The 21,952-nt window shown below is 34.2% G+C and overlaps 2 protein-coding genes across 4 annotated transcripts in view; both read right to left on the bottom strand.

The window, feature by feature from the left end:
* LOC123542253 (complement C1q-like protein 4) overlaps positions 1 to 14,535 on the bottom strand; it is a 323,111-nt gene extending 308,576 nt beyond the window's left edge. Inside the window, exons 1-2 of one of the 2 annotated variants that reach the window (XM_045327983.2) lie at positions 14,240 to 14,534; positions 8,177 to 10,339 (exon numbers count right to left, since the gene is read on the bottom strand). In XM_045327983.2, coding sequence (XP_045183918.2) covers positions 9,939 to 10,339; positions 14,240 to 14,480 — 642 coding nt within the window. In that variant the 5' untranslated portion in view covers positions 14,481 to 14,534 and the 3' untranslated portion in view covers positions 8,177 to 9,938. Of the gene's footprint in view, positions 1 to 8,176; positions 10,340 to 14,239 lie in introns of those variants that run through there. The other variant, XM_053531036.1, reaches the window with a different exon arrangement.
* Positions 14,536 to 16,663: 2,128 nt separating this feature from the next.
* LOC123541681 (lysM and putative peptidoglycan-binding domain-containing protein 2-like) overlaps positions 16,664 to 21,952 on the bottom strand; it is a 31,593-nt gene continuing 26,304 nt past the window's right edge. For both annotated transcript variants that reach the window (XM_045327190.2, XM_045327189.2), the window contains one exon: positions 16,664 to 20,795. In XM_045327190.2, the coding sequence (XP_045183125.1) occupies positions 20,591 to 20,795 (205 nt within the window). In that variant the 3' untranslated portion in view covers positions 16,664 to 20,590. The remainder of the gene's footprint in view (positions 20,796 to 21,952) is intronic.

Raw genomic sequence — 21,952 nt, forward strand, 5'->3', positions numbered from 1 at the left:
AAATTGTTTTGTTTATGAACAACCTGTAAAAACTTTTGTCATCTGGTTTAACAGATGTGTCCTTTCGGAACACCTGTGTAAAGTTTCTGGGTTCTACGTTATTCCTGAAAAAGTATATTAGCCGGTAAATCTGCCATTTTGTTTTATTCATCTATACCTTTTCAACAAATACCAGTTTATTCATGGTCTAAAACTGCAAGTTGTTGATGTATAGAGGCAAACGATTGAAAACGATTGTTTCAGATCTAAATAAGAAATTGTAAATGTAAGCCATGGTCATTCCTTGACAAAACTGTCAAGTTGATTTGCAGGAATTGGCTTCATTTTAATAGAAATAAATGAAAACCTTTACCTACCGATTTACAGCAGGGTTACATTTCCAGCTGGGTTGCATTTCCAGCGGGCGTCAGGATAGCCGGTTATCTAGTGTGAGTTATGTATGTGATCAAACTTAGAAATAATGTATTGCTAGAAATAATAGTATCTGTGTTTAGGTTTTCTTGTAGTCAGTTTTATTCCATTGAGAAATTGTCATACGAAGTAAATATAGCTACCAGAAATATCAGTGAAATATATTTCATATGTCACTGCTGAACTATTTGAATTGATAATGGACTAACTTAAAGAGGCGCCACAAAAAAACTGTATTCTTTTGTGTTTCCATGATGTTAATTATATATGCTTTGCATGAAGAAAATGAAAAATAACAAGTATCTAAATACAAATTGACAGTGACATATATTAGGCCAAGACAACGTGTGTAACGTCCTAACATTTTATTGAATGTAGCAATATGTACAGAAATAAGTGTATTCAGTGAAATTTCAATCACATTTTGTTTCTATAGTGTAAGACAGTTATTCATCTATGTTTTAGAAACTATGCTGAAAAGGGATTGACGGAATTAGTTTGCAGATGAAGATGTCAAAACACATTTATTCAGGAACGGCCTAAATTGTCCATCTGAAAACTTGTAGTATAACTGTATATTATCTGTATTTCAAGAATGATTTTCATGAAGTTTTTGTGAGTGAAAAAAGTAGGGCACTAGGTCGCGCGGGGTCTTTAAAGCCCTGCTCCCGTTCTACCTTTTAACCTTATATTGTCACTGAAAAAGCATGAGAATCCTGACTATAAACAGTGACGCCTGTCAAAATAGAGTCAATTTTATATAAAATTCTATATGGAATACCTGTGGTTTTGCGTGCTAAAGTGTGGCACGTGACCGTAAACTGTTACCTATTGTAATCATTGGTTGCATACACACAAAAGAATTTGAATAGCCGCAGAGCAGGGCTTTAAGATTGAATAAAAACTTCGTATCAGTCTTGTTCTGTTGCCTGCTTAATTGATAAAAGCAATGTAATCCCGCTATAATATATATAATAATAAGCAATGTAATCCCGCTATAATCATGTCCAACATGTGAAAATTTTATTCATCCTTTTGAAGTGTCCAAGGATGCGTTTTACCAGTTTATAAATATTTTAATCTTAAAAGCACTAAAGATTTTCCTAAAATGACCTTTCTTTATAATTGAAGTTTGGTCATATTAAGAACATCAGAACAGTTTTTATTTCGTAACATAAAAAAATAATCAAACAAAGTTTTTTCAATATTTAAATGGAAAACTTACTAAAACCAACTAGTTCTTATGTGTTTCCATTACATATTATCTGTCATTAACTAAAATTCAAGCCTTCTTAAGAGACATAGCAATAATTTTCTGAAAGTTAATTATCTAAAAGTTTCTCCTTTTTGTTGCCATATGACCTAGAGGCCAGTACTTTTAACGGAGAAAAATCGCAGTTAATGTTGGAATAACTAGTTCATTTGTCAAAAATGCAGTTTGAAACAAATGTTGTAAATATTTCCAATTTACCATAAGAAGGTTTGCAAGTTACCTCAATAAATGCAATATATCTATTAATTCTTTCTTTTTTTTTAAATGGATTGAGGTATTAAGATTATTGAAAGCTTTGGATGTACTTTCCAGAAGGTCTCCCTACTGCATGTCAAAATCAGATTGTAGTATCACGCCTGAAGAATTTTAATGATCTGCTAGACAGAAAGCCAAGAATCATTGTCATAGGAAAGGAAAATATAGACTTACACCAAATGGTAGTAGGTCCACAGCATTTGCAAACTTTATCAGAGGAATTATCCGATACAGAAGGAACAACAATAGTAGTATGTCACCTAGACGTGTCTGGCGTTGAACATAAGGACATAAACTTAAAGGTAAAGACATGGAATGTTAAAAGTTAATTAATCATAGCACGCGGAACTCACTTTTTATTCTTTTCTTTTCTTTTCTTATCTTATTATCTTTCATTATCTTATTTTCTGATACGCTTATATTTGTGTTTTGGCATGTTAAATTTGCATTTGATGTTTCTTTTTCTTATAATGTATTTGTCAGACTGACTATTTGTCGATAACTTTTATTGAATTCGTTTGTCGTAAAAGTTCAAACTTAAAATTCGAAACCAAGAAAAATAATAGCAGACTCGGTTTAATTGAGAATTTATATGAGAAGCAATGAAATGTGCAAAAACCTTGGTACTCCTGTATCACCTGCTTAAGGTGAAATAGTACTAAATAAGTATTCAATCAGCGCTTCTGGGCTAGTAGGATAATGGCGGAAAGAACGAATCCTCTATTTTCCCCAGTTAAAGTGGCATTTTCATGTTTTATGTAAGCCAGAGCATGTTTTGATTTCATTGTGCACTTATACTTGACATTTTGGTAGCATTTTCAAGGAGATACTTTGCAATTATTGAAATTAAACAAACCTTCATACACATGTGCTTACGCCCACATTTCAGCTTATTCTATAGTGTTGACTTGTCAGACAAAAATTCCTCTTAAAATGTGCATGACACTTATTTTCTTAGCGTCTATATTATTTTTTTTTTTATTTTTTTTTTTGGTTTATGGGTCATTTAGGAACATTTGGCTAGAAACACTCTTTATAAGATTGGCCTGGCTGCGTGTTATAGCTTTCACAAGATTGTTAATTTTATAAAGAATATATAGCAAATTTATTTACTACTGTATATCCCTAAGCGAAACTCTTTCATACATGATCGCCTTAACTACAACACGAGGGCCCTAAAGACTGCTGTTGTGATTATTAAATATCCTGTGGAAACAGTCTCTTCATAAGAGGTAATAAGTCATGTCATTCAAAAAATTGAAAACAAAACAGTTCTTTCCTTTAATACAGGAGGCAGAGGCTGTAATTACGTATGCCTGTAAAGAATATACTTCTGAAAATGTACTTGACATCTTTTTTGTTGTTTGTGATGTACACGGTTCCTTCTCCGACCAGCAACTGAAAGACTGGCATGGAAACTTATTTGAGCACACACAGTCTCAGCTTAAGGACTGGAAATATTCGTGCAGGCTGATTTTTGGATTTGGAAGTGGATTACATACAAAGATGAATGAGTTCTTCGAAAATCTCATAGTTGAAAATCTGAAAACGCTAAGAGATTACATACAGCAATTCCAACTTCCGACGGAATATATACAAAATCCTCAAAGAAATAAAGAAGTGAACGAAATAACGCAAATGATAGTTCACGAAGAAGACCGAATGCTTGTGTTAAGAAAGGGGTTAGTGAACGCGACAAAACTGAACTGCGAGATAGAAGGATATTTGCGTCAAGCAGCTAGTAACAACGAGTCTGCTAAAGTATGTTACAAGGAAAATATAGAAAGACGGTAAATGTTTTTGTTCTTTGCTTATATCAATCATGAGCAAATCTAACATAACGCAAACGTTTTAGCCATGCATTTACATAATGTTAAGTTAGCAAAAGTTTAATCTAAAGTGTTCTTTTCAGTTTGCTCAGTTGAAGCAAGCTAAAAAATGTCCAACTAAACTGTGACTTCACCTATGTGGAATGGAAGATTCACTGTAGTAACACTATGAAACCCTTTTTATAGGAGTAGTATTGTTACACTGTTGCTTTAACTAAAAACGTTTTAAAATGTATCGGATCATTTTTTCTTGTCCTCACCAGCACAATATAGACGATCTTAAATATTCTATCGGCAGTTCTGTTGCTTACTAATATTAGATGCTGACACACAATTTGTTTATTAATGTCTCTGTTCAGATTTTCAGAATGTGAAGCTAAATTCGAAAATGGCGACAAAATTTTGAACAATGGAAGTTTTGGGACGTTGGGCTGCTTTGTATCTAGTAATTTTGATGCGCTTTTTGCACTTACTTGTGCACATGTTGTCCTTGGAAAAACAGACTACCTCTATGCACAAAATAAAAAAGGGAAACCAATGCGATTTGCAGTAAGAGTATCTGAAATGACTCTTGTTTCCGGAAACTCACCATTGCCGCTTGTCGATATTGCTGCCATTAAGGTGTATGACCAAATTCGAGGTATTTGTGATCAGTGTTTGAAAGACGATGACGGAGAGAGAAAGAAAGCAAAGTTGTCTTCCGACGAGCCTGTGGATCTTACTGGCTGTTTTGTGTACCAATATGGAGCTACATCTGGGTTCAAGAAAGGAATTATTATGCCAAATGACTGTTCTAGATTTGGAGATAATGCAAATGAATACATTCTGAATGTAGAGTGTCTCGCTGGGGCAGAGCACGAGAAGTTTGCACAGCCGGGTGATAGTGGCGCAGTCATTTGCATGACAGATATTGATACCAATACGGTAAAAGCAGTTGGAATGGTTCACGGCGGGGTGATGAGTGATGGATCTTGCTTAGCCTTTCTTCTTTGGAAAGCATTGGTTGAGCTTACCAAGATTTCAGGCGAAACGTTTCAGTTATAAGTAAACACAGAGACGCAGGTAACATGGAAAACATTGAATCGATCCGTGATAAATAGAATTAACTACAAATAAATAATTATTTAATTCCGTTGTCAAAAATTCACCGTCTGAACACAGTGTTACATTAAATAGCAAGTGTCAAAACTACATCAAACGAAACAGTGTACATGCAGTGAGGAAACGACTATGTAGGAAATGTTTCTGATCATTCTCATTTGTTATACAGTAGTGGAGAGGATTTTATAAAGTTGTAATCTGCTATTGTATAAACCATTATCATTATTTCAAAATGTGCTTGTATTTGACTTTTTATCATTCAGCAACCATTTTGACTGCATATTCATGAAAATGTATTGTAATGAAGGTTCCTACTCAATCAAGTTTATGATTTATATATATGTATTGTATTTGGATTCTTCTGAATATGAAATCAACCTAATTAATAATCAGCAAATAACGTATTCTCCGTATGTAATTTCGGCCGTCTTCGGTTTTAACAGAAATCTATTTGAGCGTTGAACTATATTTACGTGCGAAGAATGCCGTAATCACACGGAAATTGCCGAGTGTCATTACGGATCCGCTAGATTGAACTAGTTGTAATGTACAGTTTTCTTTGAATCACCGTAACGATTGTGTTTTGTAAATGTCTTTTTAATTACTCAACAACCAAATTAAATACGGGTCTTAAAGCCTTTAGACTTGCATTGGTAGTATTATAAGTCTTAAACTGTAAAAATATCTCAAATCAATTTTAATTTGGATGGAAACAAATCATTTTGTAAGTTTCCGATATGTCAAAAATCCGAGTTCGTATCCTATTAAGTTCATTTAAATTCGCATAATACTAAACTGTATGCATTCCTCCAGGCTTAGCTTTTTTAAGTAAAAATTTAAGTACATTACAACTTAAATATTTTAAAACCTTTGTTTTTGGTAGATCTACATCACAATCTTTTTTTTTTTTTGACAGTTTAACTTATTAAATAGAATGAAAAAAAAACAACATTTCGAATATTAGACTTGAACTGAGTAAGTGAGTCATACCGGACAGGTTTTTTATGCATAGCATAACAACTTACAATTCGCCGTGATGTTCAGTAAAAAGGCAAATGCTGCAATTACTAAAGACGTTACGCTGGTATACAGTTTGTATTCATCTCTTTTACGATTCCATTTTTAATGCATAATAAGAAGTACAGCTTACATCAGTGTAAACAAGCAAAATGTTACATTTCATTGTTCAATATAATAAATGCAGTGGGCGCACATTTGTTCATTTCATATCGGAGTGCTAGAAGTATTTATCCCGAATTACCTTACAGAAGTATAAATGGATTACATGTCTATCTTTCAATTCGGATAGTACCATTGACTGTTAAAAGGGGCGCATACCAAAAAGATACTGAGCTGATCTTGATCTACACTGGTTTCAAAGGCAGAACCAATCATGTCCAGCATGATAAGGGTTAAATGACAATCAGTTAGTTACTAAAGAATTAATCGAAACATGTTGGTATATAAACTTTTACACTTAAAAACAGGAGATTTTTGTTAAGCATCCAAGATAGATCAGTGCGCACGTATCATTGTAAGAAAAACATGTTGAGTAAATATTAAACAAACATCGTGTAAAGTTCTTTTTTATACATATATATTTTTGTTGAAAATTGGTTTTTTAACAGTCTTTTTTTTTGCAAAATTATCTTTTGTAAAATATTTCTTTTTTGTGTGCGTGCGTTTAGGTCTTTTCGTAAAATATCTTATTAAAAATTCTTTTTGTCACCTTCTGCGCTGTACGTTCTTACATGTAGAAACCGGTAAATACATTGGAGAACCACTGAATGAGAGAATATGTAAATAATACGATAGCTCAGAAGTCCAAGATGAAACTCATTTTGCCATTACTTGCACCAAATACAGTTTAATCAGACCTAGTATATTCGCAATATGATTTTGTACAATTACTGCTTGCTCAACAATTAACATATTATGCAAAACCATGTCCGAAAACTGGTGAAATATAAGAACCATGTCCGAAAACTGGCTAAATATAAGAGTCTACCTATTGCGTAGAAATTGCTTGTATTCTGCAAACCGATTAATACATTACTTAGATAAATTTGTATCACTTGATAATTAGTGCATTTTATTGTTATATATGTATCGTATTATACTTGTATATTTGTATTACTTATAAGTACGCTCTTAACTGCTTACATGTCATGTATCAATAAATTGTTATGTCGATCTAAATCCTTATAACATTCTTATCAGCATTGGTATCAATATTTATTTTATACTCTTCTGTGAAATACTGAAATTTATCAGTGAAATAAAATTTATTTTCACTGTTTCAAACAGTGAAAATATCATTTTACTGGTACGGAACTACATTTGAATGCGAAATGATATGAATTATAAATGATACGAAATTCGTTGCAAAATATTCTTCAGTAAAGGTAAAGATGTACAGAAATGATAAAAGGATCACAAATATTTACATTTCATCATAATAAAATGTCAAAAAAATCAGAAAACGTAATAGAACTATTTATAGTTTTTCTACAAAGACATCCTGCTGCGCCACTCGTGAAAATATTACATTATAGTGTTCACTCGGTGAAATATATTTCTATCTTACACTAAAACAAACAAATATTCTCTATGTATTCTATTTACATAATACAAAAGTGTGTTCCGGGCTGTCTCGGTGGAATTGACGGTCCGATATTTCTTTTTATGTAATGCATAAGATACATGCTGCTGTCGGTTTCAGCTCACTTTCTCACTATTTGTACATTTCATATACAAAACTGTTGAATGCTGTTGTGCTCGAAGTACGAAAATATTTCTGTAACTTACATTTTCTTGAAGAATATTGGCAGTGCTAACTAAAAATCAAAAGAAAAGTGGGGGTCATGTTTGATGCAAGAAAAATAATTTCAGTCAAACACACAAACTGCAAAATCAGCTAAAAAATAAGACCCCAAATTATACTGGTGGTGTATGATCTAAGTTTCCATGAAAAATTTTGTCATGTTGTTATTTCATTATGAAAATGCTACCTACATGTCAAGCATAGATCTGTCATGTGATTTTAGCAAATAAATTGAAAAGAAAATAAGGAAAATAGCCCTACAGAGAAAAAAAAATTGAAGACTATTTGTGTCCGCCATTATGCGACAACCATTTTGTTTTCGCGCCATTTTTCTATTTAGTGTCTGTATGCCTATAATTGAAGGCTAAAGTTCCTGGCAAGTTAGTGTCTGAAAGTATTAATTTTGGGGAAAGATTTGAAGAACCGTTTAGCTGTGGTCCGCATCAGGGGTTTTAAGATGTGGAAGAAAGAATAAGTCAGTAGTGAGGTAGTTTACTGCAAAATTTTATTAATTTTCATGAACAGTATAGCTATGATGTTTTTCTATATGGCTACTGTAAAAAAACGGAATGGAAAGCTAACAGGGAACAAAAGTGCCAGAATGTCACAATATATGCCCGTCAAAGCAAATTTCTTTACTCTAGCAGCTGTATTTGCAAATGGAATGTTAATTTTGTGGTTGTTTAGTAATCATTGTAAGTCTTTTGTTTTTTAAAGTCCACAAAAAAAACTCCTTACCAGGTAGAGAAACCTTATATGTAATAAAATACGCCTAAAATTGGAGAGTAACATCTATGTTGTACCACAGAAAAGTGGTCTTGTTTTTTCCCTAGGGTCAATTATAAAAATGTTACTTAAATATAAGTTATTTATAGTAACAACTAAGGGAAGTTAATCTTAAAAAAAAAAAAAAAATGCTAGTCCACACAAAAATCTTTATCGGGTAGAGATTGGTCAAAAAACACCTTAAAACTGGATTTAGCATGCTTGCTGTACTACTTCCTCACAATGTGTTCTATCAGTGTATGAAGTTTGAAGAAAATCCCTCCAGTACTTTTGGAGTTATGCTCCAAACAAATTTTTTTAAGAAAATATGATAAAGGGGAATAACTCAAAAAATAGGCAAGGTAGAGTTATTGTTCTTGCACTCTGCACTTTCTCCCAATGTGTTCTATCAGTGTATGAAGTTTGAAGAAAATCCCTCCAGTACTTTTGGAGTTATGCTCCGAACAAAGATTATTTCGGACGGACGGACGGACGCACGCACGCACGCACGCACGGACGGAGAGCATTTCTAATATCCCCTTTGCCTTTGGCGGGGGGGGGGGGGGTAGATAAAAAAAATCTATATTCAACAAATTCACGTGCGTTGTTAGGCGACATTATAACGCTGCTATATCAGTATCAGACGTCAGTTGACGACTGTGACGTCTCGTTAGCTCTATAACACTGTTTACTTTAACAGTTCGCAACAACAGAAAATCAATTAGATATATGCAAGAAAGAATTTCAAAAGAAAAAATCTATTCTTATAAGGAATAAATTGAAGTCTTGTAGTTATGGCGTGCAATGTGTTGCAATATTATATCTTCTATAATTATTGCCCAACTTTATATACTTATTCAATGTCATCAAATATTTATTGTAAAACTGAAATATTTTTTCAATGTTTTCATATATTTTTTTTCTATCTTTTGAAATATTTATTGTAAAACTAAAAGCAGTCTGCAATGCGACAAAATATGTGTTCAATGTTTTCAAATTATTTGTTCAATCCTACAAAATTTTTATTCGATGAAACGATAATAATTGTGTGTAAAAGGTAAATATTCATTCTATCTGCGTAAAAGGTTTGTTCAAAAGAATTCGCGAAAAATTGCTATTTTGCGGACATCCCAATTCTGCGGTCATGCGGCCAAATTTTATTACCTCAATGATAAAACAATTACATGTATTATATGCTTATCACTGCTTGAATAAATATTTTGTCACATTGCATTTTTTTTGTTTTACAATAAATATTTCAAAAGATAGAAAAAAATATATGAAGCATTGAAAAAAATCTTTCTGTTTTACAATAAATATTTTAAGACATTGAATGAATATATAAAGATAGACAATAATTATAGAAGATATGATATTGCAACAATTCGGTTACATTTAAAAAGCGAAGTCAATGATGACTACACAAAGCACATGCAGTAAATTCAAGTTTTAAATTGAGGTTGGTTGGAAACTGTTTCTGTCAGTATAATAAAGCGCCACTGAAAGTTGTACCATGAAATGTTTCGCTTCCGTAAAGCTGACCTTCAGATGTTTTGACCCAAACAGTCTGCCCCATTTGAAGCCCAATAACAGCTGTATTTCCGCTCTGCGTGCTTTTACCACCTGGGTATACCACGGAACTGACTTGTATGGTGTTGTCAAGCATGAGTTGAGCTGTTAGCTCCTTTGTTTCCCAGTGTTCTATATGGAATGCAAATATATAGGTTCCTGCTATAGGTGCCGTAAAAATGCCAGTGTCGCTGTTGTAACCATTTCCGGCGTTATTGAGAATGTTATTAAATGTCAGAGTGTCACCATTTCCCACTTTAACTTCGTGGTCCAAAGTGGCTGTGAAGGCAACTGCCTTCTTTTCGCTCCTTCCTGAAATATATATATGGCAGCTGATTAAGGACATTTCGTTATGTCGCTTTGACGTGCGCGCGATTAATGTAGCACATTTTGTTCTGTCGCTCAAGCGCGAGCGCAAATGCGTCATAACGAAACTTTTAAAGTTGTATTTGTCGTTTTTAAAGAAATTTACAACGCGACATAACGAAACATAGAATGCGACAGAAGGAAATATTTCATATCGTGCTGGCACCCGCGCCATAAACAAACAAGTTTCATTGTTTCACGATGGCGTGCGCACTATAAAAAAGATTTCATGTTGGCGTGCGCACTAAGCCAAAACAAATGTTCTGTCGCTTAACGTTGTCGCGCATACCTGTATGACACTACTAAATGTGCCACATAGCCGCGCGTAAGCCAGTGTAACATAACGGGACATAGAACATGACAAAGGAAAACATTTAATACCGTGCTGACAGCCGATACGTATCATCAACAAACGTTTCCTGTTGGCGCATTGGCGCGTACGGAAAGAAGAGATGGAATGTTTCGTTGTTTCGTAATGGCGTTCGCTCCATTGATAAAGATTTAATGGCGCACACCAAGGCAAAATAAAATGTTGTAATGTGATACATTGCCACGCGATGTATTTTATATTGTCTGGGTGGGGCGCGGCAACACGCCAAAATGTAATCTTTATTAATGACGTGCACGCAAACGGGAAATAAATTGTTTCTTTGTATCCTTTTTATGCTTTGTTCTGTCGCAGTGTTAGTTTTGTTTGTCGCCTGGGCGACAAAATTAATTTTTCAGCATTTTTTCTTGAATTTATATTAGATAAACTAGCTTTGCAAAAATTCGTAATTAAGTCAGAATTTCTGCGTTAGCATTTTTGTAAACTTCTTTCTGATTTTGAAAAAACAAAAACAACAATATTTATGGAGAAACACAAGAGTATAATTCAGTTGGATTACTATCCAATACATGAAGTAGAATTAGGAAGATTCCATAATATTTATCAGTCATCGGTCATTTCTTTCTTCTACCAGTACTTAAAAATCTTACTTTGATATCGACAAGAAACAGGAAACAGACTACATGTTGTTTTTTATGTCTTTTTAATTTTGTGGACTGAGAGGAAACTCATTTACGGCGCTAGATAAGTGGTTCTCTACACTAATGAAAAATATATAAGACGTATTATAAGGAGTTATATTTCCAGTTCAAGACTGGGGAGTATTTTGTAAGCGTGTACTACAAGGGAATTAAAAGAAAAAGATATAAGATTGAATGTTTGATTTCTAGCTGCGTCTCATAATCGAGTGCGTCTTATAAGCGAATGTATACGGTATCTTATGAATGGTGCAAGGGAATAAATATAAGCTTGGAGACATTTCTCAAACATTCAACTTTAAATGAGCCGTGCCATGAGAAAACCAACATTGTGGGTATGCGACCAGCATGGATCCAGACCAGCCTGCGCATCCGCGCAGTCTGGTCAGGATCCATGCTGTTCGCTTTTAAAGCCTATTGGGATTGGAGAAACTGTTAGCGAACAGCATGGATCCTGACCAGAGTGCGCGGATGCGCAGGCTGGTCTGGATCCATGCTGGTCGCAAACCCACTATGTTGGTTTTCTCATGGCACGGCTCAAATGTAATAAAGAGATTTTCAGCAGAAGTACTTGAGAAAGCCAAATTTGTTTCTGTCTCAGGCAATTAGACCTTAAGTGTTTGTGGATATGAACTCGAGTGAAATACTTTGACTTGCTTGTAACAATACAATAGTATTTGATCAACAGTATACAAGAAATGTTGAAATTCTATGCACGGTAGGCCCCTCTTTTTTAAATCGCAAACATGCGTCTGAAGTCCCTCCTTATTAATAAATTAGTAAACAGTTCTCTAAACAGACCTCTACGTCGATCCTGATAAAATACGCGAAATTTTAGCCCATTGCAAGCAATATATCGCAGTTTGTTACATTATCCATGCGATTTTAGTTCAAAGTCCATTTAATCGGGTATTTGTTATTTTCAGTTTGAAATTTGCTGATGTCAATAACATTATGACGTTTGCAGTGCTAAATTGTGAGTAAAAACACTTACTAGGTCCTAAAATCGACCAAAATAGGGTCACCTGGTCGAATATTGGGTCTAAATTCCAAAATCCCAAAAAATACAAGCAATTTAAGAGTCTTAAGCCATTTGTCAACGTTTTATATCATTTCAAATAGATTTATGGCCTTTTAATTGATTTTCGAGGAGTTTGGCAAAACAAGAGCTGTCACAGGAGACAGCGCGCTCGACTGTTTCGATGCTGGATAGTGAAACTGGGCACATCTGAGGAAACTAGAGCTGTCACTGGAGTGTTTATTGACTCCACTTGTGGATGAAGATATTGCACAATAGCCTGTGTCTATGTCAAAAATATCAACTTAAAGTAATAAGAGAGGTAAGGTTAAAATGTATCAAAACACTATATAAGTATATCCTAAGCAAAAAGGGGCATAATTCATTAAATATTGGTGCCAGAGTTATGCAGCTTGTGTCATATAGTGTGGGTGATGATGTTGAACAACTATTTTAAGTTTGAATCAAATCCATTCAGTAATAACAGAGACAGTAGTGCATCAAAACTTTAACCTAAAATTCTAAGTAAAAAGGGGGAATAATTAATGAAAAATTGGTGCCAGAGTTATGCATCCTGCATCATATGGTGTTGGTGATGATGTTGAACAACTATTTTAAGTTTGAATCAAATCCATTCAGTAATAACAGAGACAGAGTGAAAGTGCATCAAAACTTTAACCTAAAATTCTAAGTAAAGAGGGGAAATAATTCATGAAAAATTGGTCCCAGAGTTATGCACCTTGTGTCATATGATAAGGGTAATGATGCTGAACAATTGTTTAAGTTTGAATCAGATCCATTCAGTTATGACAGAGATAGAGTGGAGGTGCATAAAACTTTAACCTGAAATTCTAAGTAAAAAGGGGAATAATTCATGAAAAACTGTGCCACAGTTATGCATCTTGTGTCATATGATGTGGGTGATGATGCTAAACAACTATTTTAAGTTTGAATCAAACCCATTCAGTAATAACAGAGGTAGAATGAAAGTGAACCAAAACTTTAACCTGAAATTCTAAGTAAAAAGGGGAATAATTCATGAAAAATTGGTGCCACAGTTATGCACCTTGTGTCATATGATGTGGGTGATGATGTTGAACAACTATTTTAAGTTTGAATCAAATCCATTTAGTAATAACAGAGATAGAGTGAAAGTGCATCAAAACTTTAACCTGAAAATCTAAGTGAAAAGGGGGGATAATTCAGGAAATATTGGCATCAGAGTTATGGCCCTTATGTCAGATGATGTGGATGATGATGAGGAATAAGTATTTCAAGTTTGAATCAAATCCATCATGTAATTACAGAGATAAGTTGAAAAAAGAGAAAGTGCACCAAAACTTTAACCAAGGTGGGGACGCGGAAAGACGCCGACGCCGACGCCGGGGCGGGTAGGATAGCTCTCCTTATACTTCGTATAGTCGAGCTAAAAAACATGTAGCGCCCCCTTAAGACGCCGCACAAGACTTTCTGTAAGAACGGAGAAAGCCGAAATCGCCTACGGAGAACATGTAAATAGCCGATTGTCATTGCCGTTCAGCTACCTTAAATTACATTTGATTCACTTTATTCTTACTTGAAAATATGAGTGGACACTTTTTTGTTATTGTTTGTAACAGTGACCATGTCCTAATTAGCCCACTATGCAATATTTGTATCAATACAATTAATCCGCGGACCCGCGGTTAAATTAATAGTTCAAGGTTATTTTCTGAAGTATACTTCCTAACAATTTCATACCTAAACAAAAACAATAAAACCGCATCTCAAACAAAACGAAGATGAAATGTCTCTATACTTACGGCCGCCGTCCAAATTGTTTACACGCTCTTCCAGGGCATCTAAACTGTTTTTCACTATTTTAAATGAATTCTCGAGGCGTACAAAATTTTCCAACAACTTATGGTCGAACTCGAATCTTGAACACGCCCGTTCATCTTCAATCACTGATTCCGCGTTTAACAAAACTGCTCCATACAAAGGCACAAGTGCAAGGTAAAAAGGTATATTTTCCATTTTTGCCACTAAATAGAAACTATGCATTTATGTGTATCAAAACAATCTCAACTGCACTGCGCGGTAATCACACGAGTTAGAAGTACCAGGAAATCACGTGACTCTAATATAACTGTTCTCCTGCGTAAGCATTTTTAATGGGTGAAAGTGGCGGACAAATGGCCGTTGTGATTTTTGGTTTGTTTCAGTTTAAAGCCGTTTTTTTCAATGGTATTTTGGTCAGTTAATTGAACCAGAGTTCTTGGATTCAGCACCAGTACTAATCAATTCTCCGCAAGTACCTGCCAACATTTCCACATGAATCACAGGTGGAGGACGAACTGTCTGTAATCAAACTTTCATGATGGCAATGAATTTTTATCTCAAATCCGCGCTTTGCTTATTGAGCTAAGCGGGCGGACCTTTTTTCAAAAAGCAACTCACGTTTTCCGAAAAGCGGTCACTGGCTGAACAAAAAACATTCCTCCGAGTATTTTGTCATTCTTAGTTTTTTAATTATGATAATTGCTGAAACGAACACTCTAATGAGTAAATTTTAGCCCGACTTCCCGGCTGCATGGTTATATTTTATATAAATATTGCAAGTTTACGTAAATTTTATATAAATACTGCAAAATACGTAAATTTTAAGCATCTAAAATTAATAAGACATTGTTATCTGATGACTTAACCATACATGTTTGGAATCATGGGCAATATTAAAATGGCAATACATGAACAACCTGCTTCACAACAACCTTACTTCAACTGTAAAGGAAGAAAACTTACAGCAGAAAAATATGACAGAACAAACAATGACAGGAGCTAGTCTAGGTAAAATTGCCAGACACGTACTATGGCGTCAGACACATGACAGGGTAAACAAACTTGAAAGCGGATCAGGATACCACAAACCAAGATAGGTGTAGATCCATCTAGCGCCACATGTAGTTATTTAAAGAAATATGTCAACGCCAGACGACGGGCTACGGACGCCAGACCATATAATCGTATAGGCAAGATGTCAATAGAATACAGGAGCGAAAGTCAAAGAGACATTGATGGTTGGCTGCTATAGGGATCATCTACTTGGCATGTCCAATTTAAACATTCTGAGCCTAGTGGTTCTCAAGTTATGAATTGGAAAGCGTTTTCCATGTTCTGGCTCCTGTGACCTTGACCTTTGATCAAGTGATCCCAAAATCAGTAGGGGTCATCTACTGTGCATGTCTAATTATCCTATTAAATTTCAACATTCTGGGTCAAGTGGTTCTAAAGTTATAGACTGGCAAGTGTTTTCTATGTTCAGCCACCTGTGACCTTGACCTTTGATGGATCGGTCCCAAAAACAATAAGGGTCATCTACTCTGTAAGTCCTATCACCCTAAGTAGTTTGAAGGTTCTAGGTCAAATGGTTCTAAAGTTTTTGACCGAAATGGATTTCAATTTTCCGTTCGCTGCGACCTTGACCTTTAACAGGGTGACCCCAAATTCAATAGAGCTCTTCTACGCTGCATGTCTAATCATCCTATGAAGTTTCAACATTCTAGGTCAAGTGGTTCTCACGCCACTGACCAATGGTTTTCCATGTTCAGGCCCCTGCGACCTTAACCTTTAATAATGACCCCAAATTCAATAGAGGTCATCTACTGTGCATGTCCAATCATCCTATAAAGTTTCAACATCCTGGATAAAGACGTTCTCAAGTTATTGATCGGAAATCGTTTTCTATGTTCATGCCCCTGTGATCTTGACCTTTAGCACAGTGACCCGGATATGGGTCATCTACACTGCATGACCAAACATCCTATGACGTTTCAATGCTCTGGGTCTAGTGGATCTCAAGTTACTGACCGGATATGATTTTCCATTTTCAGACCCCTGTGACCTTGACTTGTAACTGAGATTCCAAAATCAATTGGGTCATCTACACTGCATGTCCAATCATCCTATAAAGTTCAAGTGGTTCTCAAGTTATTGATCGAAAATCGTTTTTCATGTTCAGGCCCCTGTGACCTTGACCTTTAACAGAGTGACCCTATAATCAATAGGGGTCATCTACTCTATAAGCCCTGGCATTCTATTAAGTTCGAAAGTTCTAGGTCAAATGGTTTTCTAGTTATTGATCGGAAATGAAGTGTGACGGGTGGACGAACTGGGCAAAAGCAATATGTCTACCCCAGTGGGGAGCGGGGAGACATGATAAATTTTTGCAACAACCAAACAGGAACAATGTTTCCATCTAGCATTTTATTTTTTCATCATCAAACTGTTATACACGTACATTATTGCACAGATCACAATCTACAGTTTGATTCATAAACTCCACAACAGCGTTTTTGTAATTAAACAGCGTTTTTGTAACTATCTTCTATGTTTTTTGCATCATCTACAGAATTTCGTAAAAAGAGTAGAAAAAACTTCTGAATTTCGACGATACCTCTTGAATCACTTTCAGATAAATGTTAAAATATGCCTTTATAAGAAACCTTTGTATATTATGGTCCCAGAAAATGTTGGTGCTAAGGCATTTGAACTGTTTATATGGATCCGGATGTCGAGCAATACCTACAGCATTATCTGATATTTAAAACGAAATAAACAACAAACCCTGTTGTAGAATAGATGAAACAATCATTAATAATATAATCACAGAACTATATCTTTGTGACTAAACTGTGGTATTATCAACATACAATCACATAACTACTTTTCTATGACTAAATAAGGACTGGTATTATCAACATATAATAATATAACTACTTTAATGTGACTTAACTGTGGTATTATCAACATAATTATAATCACATAACTACCCCTCTGTGACTAAAATGTGGTATAATCAACATAAAACATTTCTCCTCTCTGATTTCACTGTGGTATTATCAACAAATAAGCACATAACTTCTCCGTGTCTGAACTGCGGTATTATCAATTGACAAGACATATCAATAATAATCTAAATTATGATTCATTTAGATTCAGATAGGTTTTCACATATATACGTTTAAATGACAGAACATGTGCTTACAAAACTATAAAATTCTTATCTAAACATAAATAACAGATCATCATATTTGTACAAAAATACACAAATTACAAGTAGCAAACACATGATTTCGGTGTTAATACTGTAAAGTTCAACACTTTCAAGATTTTACAATGTGGACAGTAGATCAGGATTCGGTAAATATGAGTTTGTAGACGAGTCTCTGAGTGCAGCCTTGCCATTGGTCTATTTCAAGACTGAGCTTAGGATCAACTAACCTGATGCTGGTGTATCCGAGACAGGGCAATAAACTTGGCCTCAGGTATTTCTAAAACTTTTTGGAATACTTCAGTTTATCTCTTTTTAACGTTTTTATCTGGAATCATTTTTATTGCCAACAATACTCAAGGAAGACTTGACATTCACAGGGTCGTTCGAGTAATGAATACATGTATGAACTTTTCACTTTTCTAATAAAAACAGGCATTACATTTAAAGTTTTTCAAACAGTGAGTTATCTGGACTCACTTTGTTCCAAGATATCCCCTTAGCAACAGGTTAAGATGCAAAAATAATATCCAAGACTAGTTTCTTTCCAGTCGTCAATAATATTTTCGTCACTGGGACCGGACTCAAGCAGCAATTTTTCAACAGAGAGAGTGTACGATTCCATATCAAGTATAAAGTATATGGTAACAAAATTTGTTAAAACTGTCAAGTAATTTAATCAATCAGCACGCTGTACAAGACAAGAGCAGTGCATTATTAACGTGTACCTAAACATTCGGTCGAAATTTCAATGCTTTTCGGTCGAAATTACAATGCTTCGAGTTCTTTACACAAAATTACAAAATAGTATTTCGGTTACTGTGAAATCATTAATATTCGTGGGTGATTAATTTTCGTGGATTTCGTGGTTGAGTCAATCCACGAAATTTAATCCCAACGAATAAGTGGAATTCCCATTCATTTTATGTTCAAAAGTTGTAATCCACGAATTCATATCCCCACGAATTTGCCATTCTGACCTAAACCACGAAATTTCATGCCCACGAAATTAAATGATTTTACAGTATGCAACGGCCAACAGTTAACCTGACCAGTCTTTCTGGTCACTGTACTAGTACATATATATTCTCTGTAAGTAACTGCCAGCTTCTTCATATGAATTAGAGGTTGATGACGAATGATTTAAGGTACAATCTCTTTATCAATCGTCATGGAAAAATTACGCCTCGCCTGAGGATCGAAACTCCTACACCGTGACCTTATTATATAATATAGCTGTTAAATAATAAATAAACCAGTGTAGAATAATCTTTGTTGCTGTTAAACTAAAAAGCACTTAACTTTAGCAAGCTGTGTATAATATAACTTGTTTCAATATGAAGCCGTGTGTATTATGGAAAATCAGAGGTTTATTTTTCACTTTTACTGATCTTAAACCACTGACAAGGGGTCAGTCTTGTGTATTTTTTCATCAGAAAGGTTCAGAGAAAGAAATAATGTCAACCTATGGGTTGAAAAATTAAAATCCTGTGCTACTGGAGAATTAGAATACATGTAGTATCTAGAATGCGAATATGATTTAAGTACATGTTTGAAAGTGCTCTTTTTCATGAGTTATGGACAAAGCTACAAAAAAAAACTTCTTCTGATTAAATCAAGATTATAAGTAAGCATTAACTAGGTACATATTTTCATGTATTTTTTTCAAAAGCAGTGTAAATTCTTGCGAGAATATGCAAGATAGCCAGTGGTACTTGCAAAATATCGAATGATCATCAACACTCGTTTTACGGGTATAAATATTATAGTTACAAACTTATAAAAAAAAACCCAGATACCGATCCTGTACATTTGGCTACACAACGTAAGTGTCTACGGGTACGGATCCATACCTCTAGACAAGCATGTGAGGGACTGTCTATGAGAACATACCTCCTTTTACCAGATACTGTATGTTATTTACAGCTTTTATTTTGTTACAAATGAAATATCAAATAGTCACCTAAAACTTTAATCATAACGGTTCACAGATACCAGCGTCTACTCGATTGTTTACATTTTCATTTGAACCGTAAATAACCGAGGAACACCAAACATAAGTGTTATAAATACTATCAAATAAATTTACAATTTAATAATTTACAATTTAATAAATACTAAAATTACAAGTTGTATATATACTCAAGGCCTCAAGTAAGCATTTTGCAAACACCTTTATAGAGGTATGTTGAGAAGATAAAATTGGGTTTTAATATTAATATTAATTGTTCTAAAACTCTTGGTTTTGATATTGTTCTTAAATCCGACATGCAGTATTACGTGAAGAAAATAAAATTTTGAATGACGCCTTCCTGCTTGCGTGAATAAAATTTAACGTATTTCTAAGTCCTTGAGTATATTATGTACATAAAGTATAAAAATATCTAAAGATGTTAAAAAAAGAAGCAAAAGTATTTTACAAAATGTACAAAAACGCGTAACGAACATAATTTCATCACAGATGTCAGTTCAAACTCATTACACAAAATACATTTATATAAACTAAAACATAGAGAAAGTTCAAAGTGCTCTTCAAATTCTAATTTTCCTTTTTACTTAATTCTTTAATATACTTTACACACACACAGTATGTAACATATATATACCATACAACAATAACTAAATAAATAACATCACTTCAATTCACACACTTTTCAGCACTGCATACTCCTGTCCATTTAATACTTTTCTTGTCTAGTAGTCCATTTTCTCTTTTTTTTTCTTCGAAACGCTCCAGTTTAAAAGGTTTTGCAATAAAACTGTCATTCAGATTTAACTCTTCCTATCTGCTTGTCAGAGGAAAATAAGCAAGTCAAAAATGCCTGCAGGAAATAAGTCAATCAAAATTCTAATTTTGACAACTAACTTCAATGGCACTATACAACAATAATTTTAGTTTCCATATTGGCATATCAGAAAGATTCTTGGCAAATTTACTGTAGAGGATTGACTCTTATGTAAAACAACTCTCAAGAGATCTCAAATGAAAAATTTCTCTAATTTACACTACTTTAGGAGATATTCATTGCTACAGTTACTCGCTGAACAACTTCAGCAAAAGTCAGGAGTGCATTTTTCTTTAAAATGTAATTTTCAGCTGATATAGTCACTAGAAATTTAGTCATAACTCGAAAAGATCGTCGTTTGCCTTTTCCGATCGTTTGACAGCAGTTTGTACTTTGCTTGATTTCATATTAGACCGAATAACGAGCACTGGGCTGTCTGGATCTTCCAGCGGTATTTTTCTTGTTGGCTGTACACGAGAAGAATGTGCAATATCTGAATGACGTCTTGGAATGAGTGAACTGAGATTGTCATCGTGGTGACTGAAAAATAAAAATAATAAAAAATGTAACGCTTTTCTGCCTTAATCAATATAAATTTTGTACATGCAATGAAAACAAAGATCATTAAACGTTATATATCTTTTTTTTTCATATAATAAACGAAAACAAACTAACATGTTTTATATAAATGAGCCACTTGCTACGACTGATAAAACTCAGAATAAAAACATCCATAAGACAACTTAAAATATTCATATCTCGACTGGTAGCAAACAAATTTTGTCTTTAACACTCATTCAAACAAAAATATTTTCAAATAATGCATGCGAAAACCATTAAAAGCATGATGAAGCTCATATGAAATTAGGAAATAAATGTGCACTACTTTTACTCAGCAATATCTGACTAGATCAAGAACAGTCACAATACAGAAAGTTGAATTACCTCAAGTGACAAGAATGAACTAAACACAATTTTGAATAAGAACAAACAGAAGTTTGACTACAAAGCACAACATGTAACAAAACGAACAAAGTAAGGAATGAATGAAACGGGGAAAGGTTCAGAATGTAACGCTGATTTCCATGCAAATGCAAGACATGCTAATAGATAAAAAAGGAAAAAAAAACATGCATATGGGCCAGATCTATTTTGGAGTAAATGGGTCGTTTACTTAATCATGGCCTACTTCTAAACAAAGGACGGTATCCGACTAAAAGGTGTGCAATAACATATGAAGTGTGCTGTAACAATTTACTAATATTACTACAACGAATATCTGACTAAAAATTATGCTATAAGAATTTATCTTCGGTGAAGAAGAATGTTATAACAATTTACTAATATTAATGCAACTATCCTCCTATGAAGTGTGCTCTATCAATTTATCAACATTCGTACAACAAATATCCTAAGAAGTATGTTATAACAATGTATCAATGCTAATACAACTAGTATACGACTAAAAGGTGTGCTTTAACATATGAAGTGTGCTGCAACAATTTACTAATATTACTACAATTAGTATCTGACTAAGAAGTGTGCTATAAGAATTTTTCTTAGGCTAAGAAGAATGCTATAACAATTTTCTAATATCAATGCAACTAATATCCCCCTAAGAAGAGTGCTACACCAATAAATCAGCATTATTACAACCAGTATCCGAAAAAGAGGTGTGCTATAACTAGTTATCAACA

Source organism: Mercenaria mercenaria, chromosome 19 (assembly GCF_021730395.1).
Source record: "Mercenaria mercenaria strain notata chromosome 19, MADL_Memer_1, whole genome shotgun sequence".
NCBI lineage: Eukaryota > Metazoa > Mollusca > Bivalvia > Venerida > Veneridae > Mercenaria > Mercenaria mercenaria.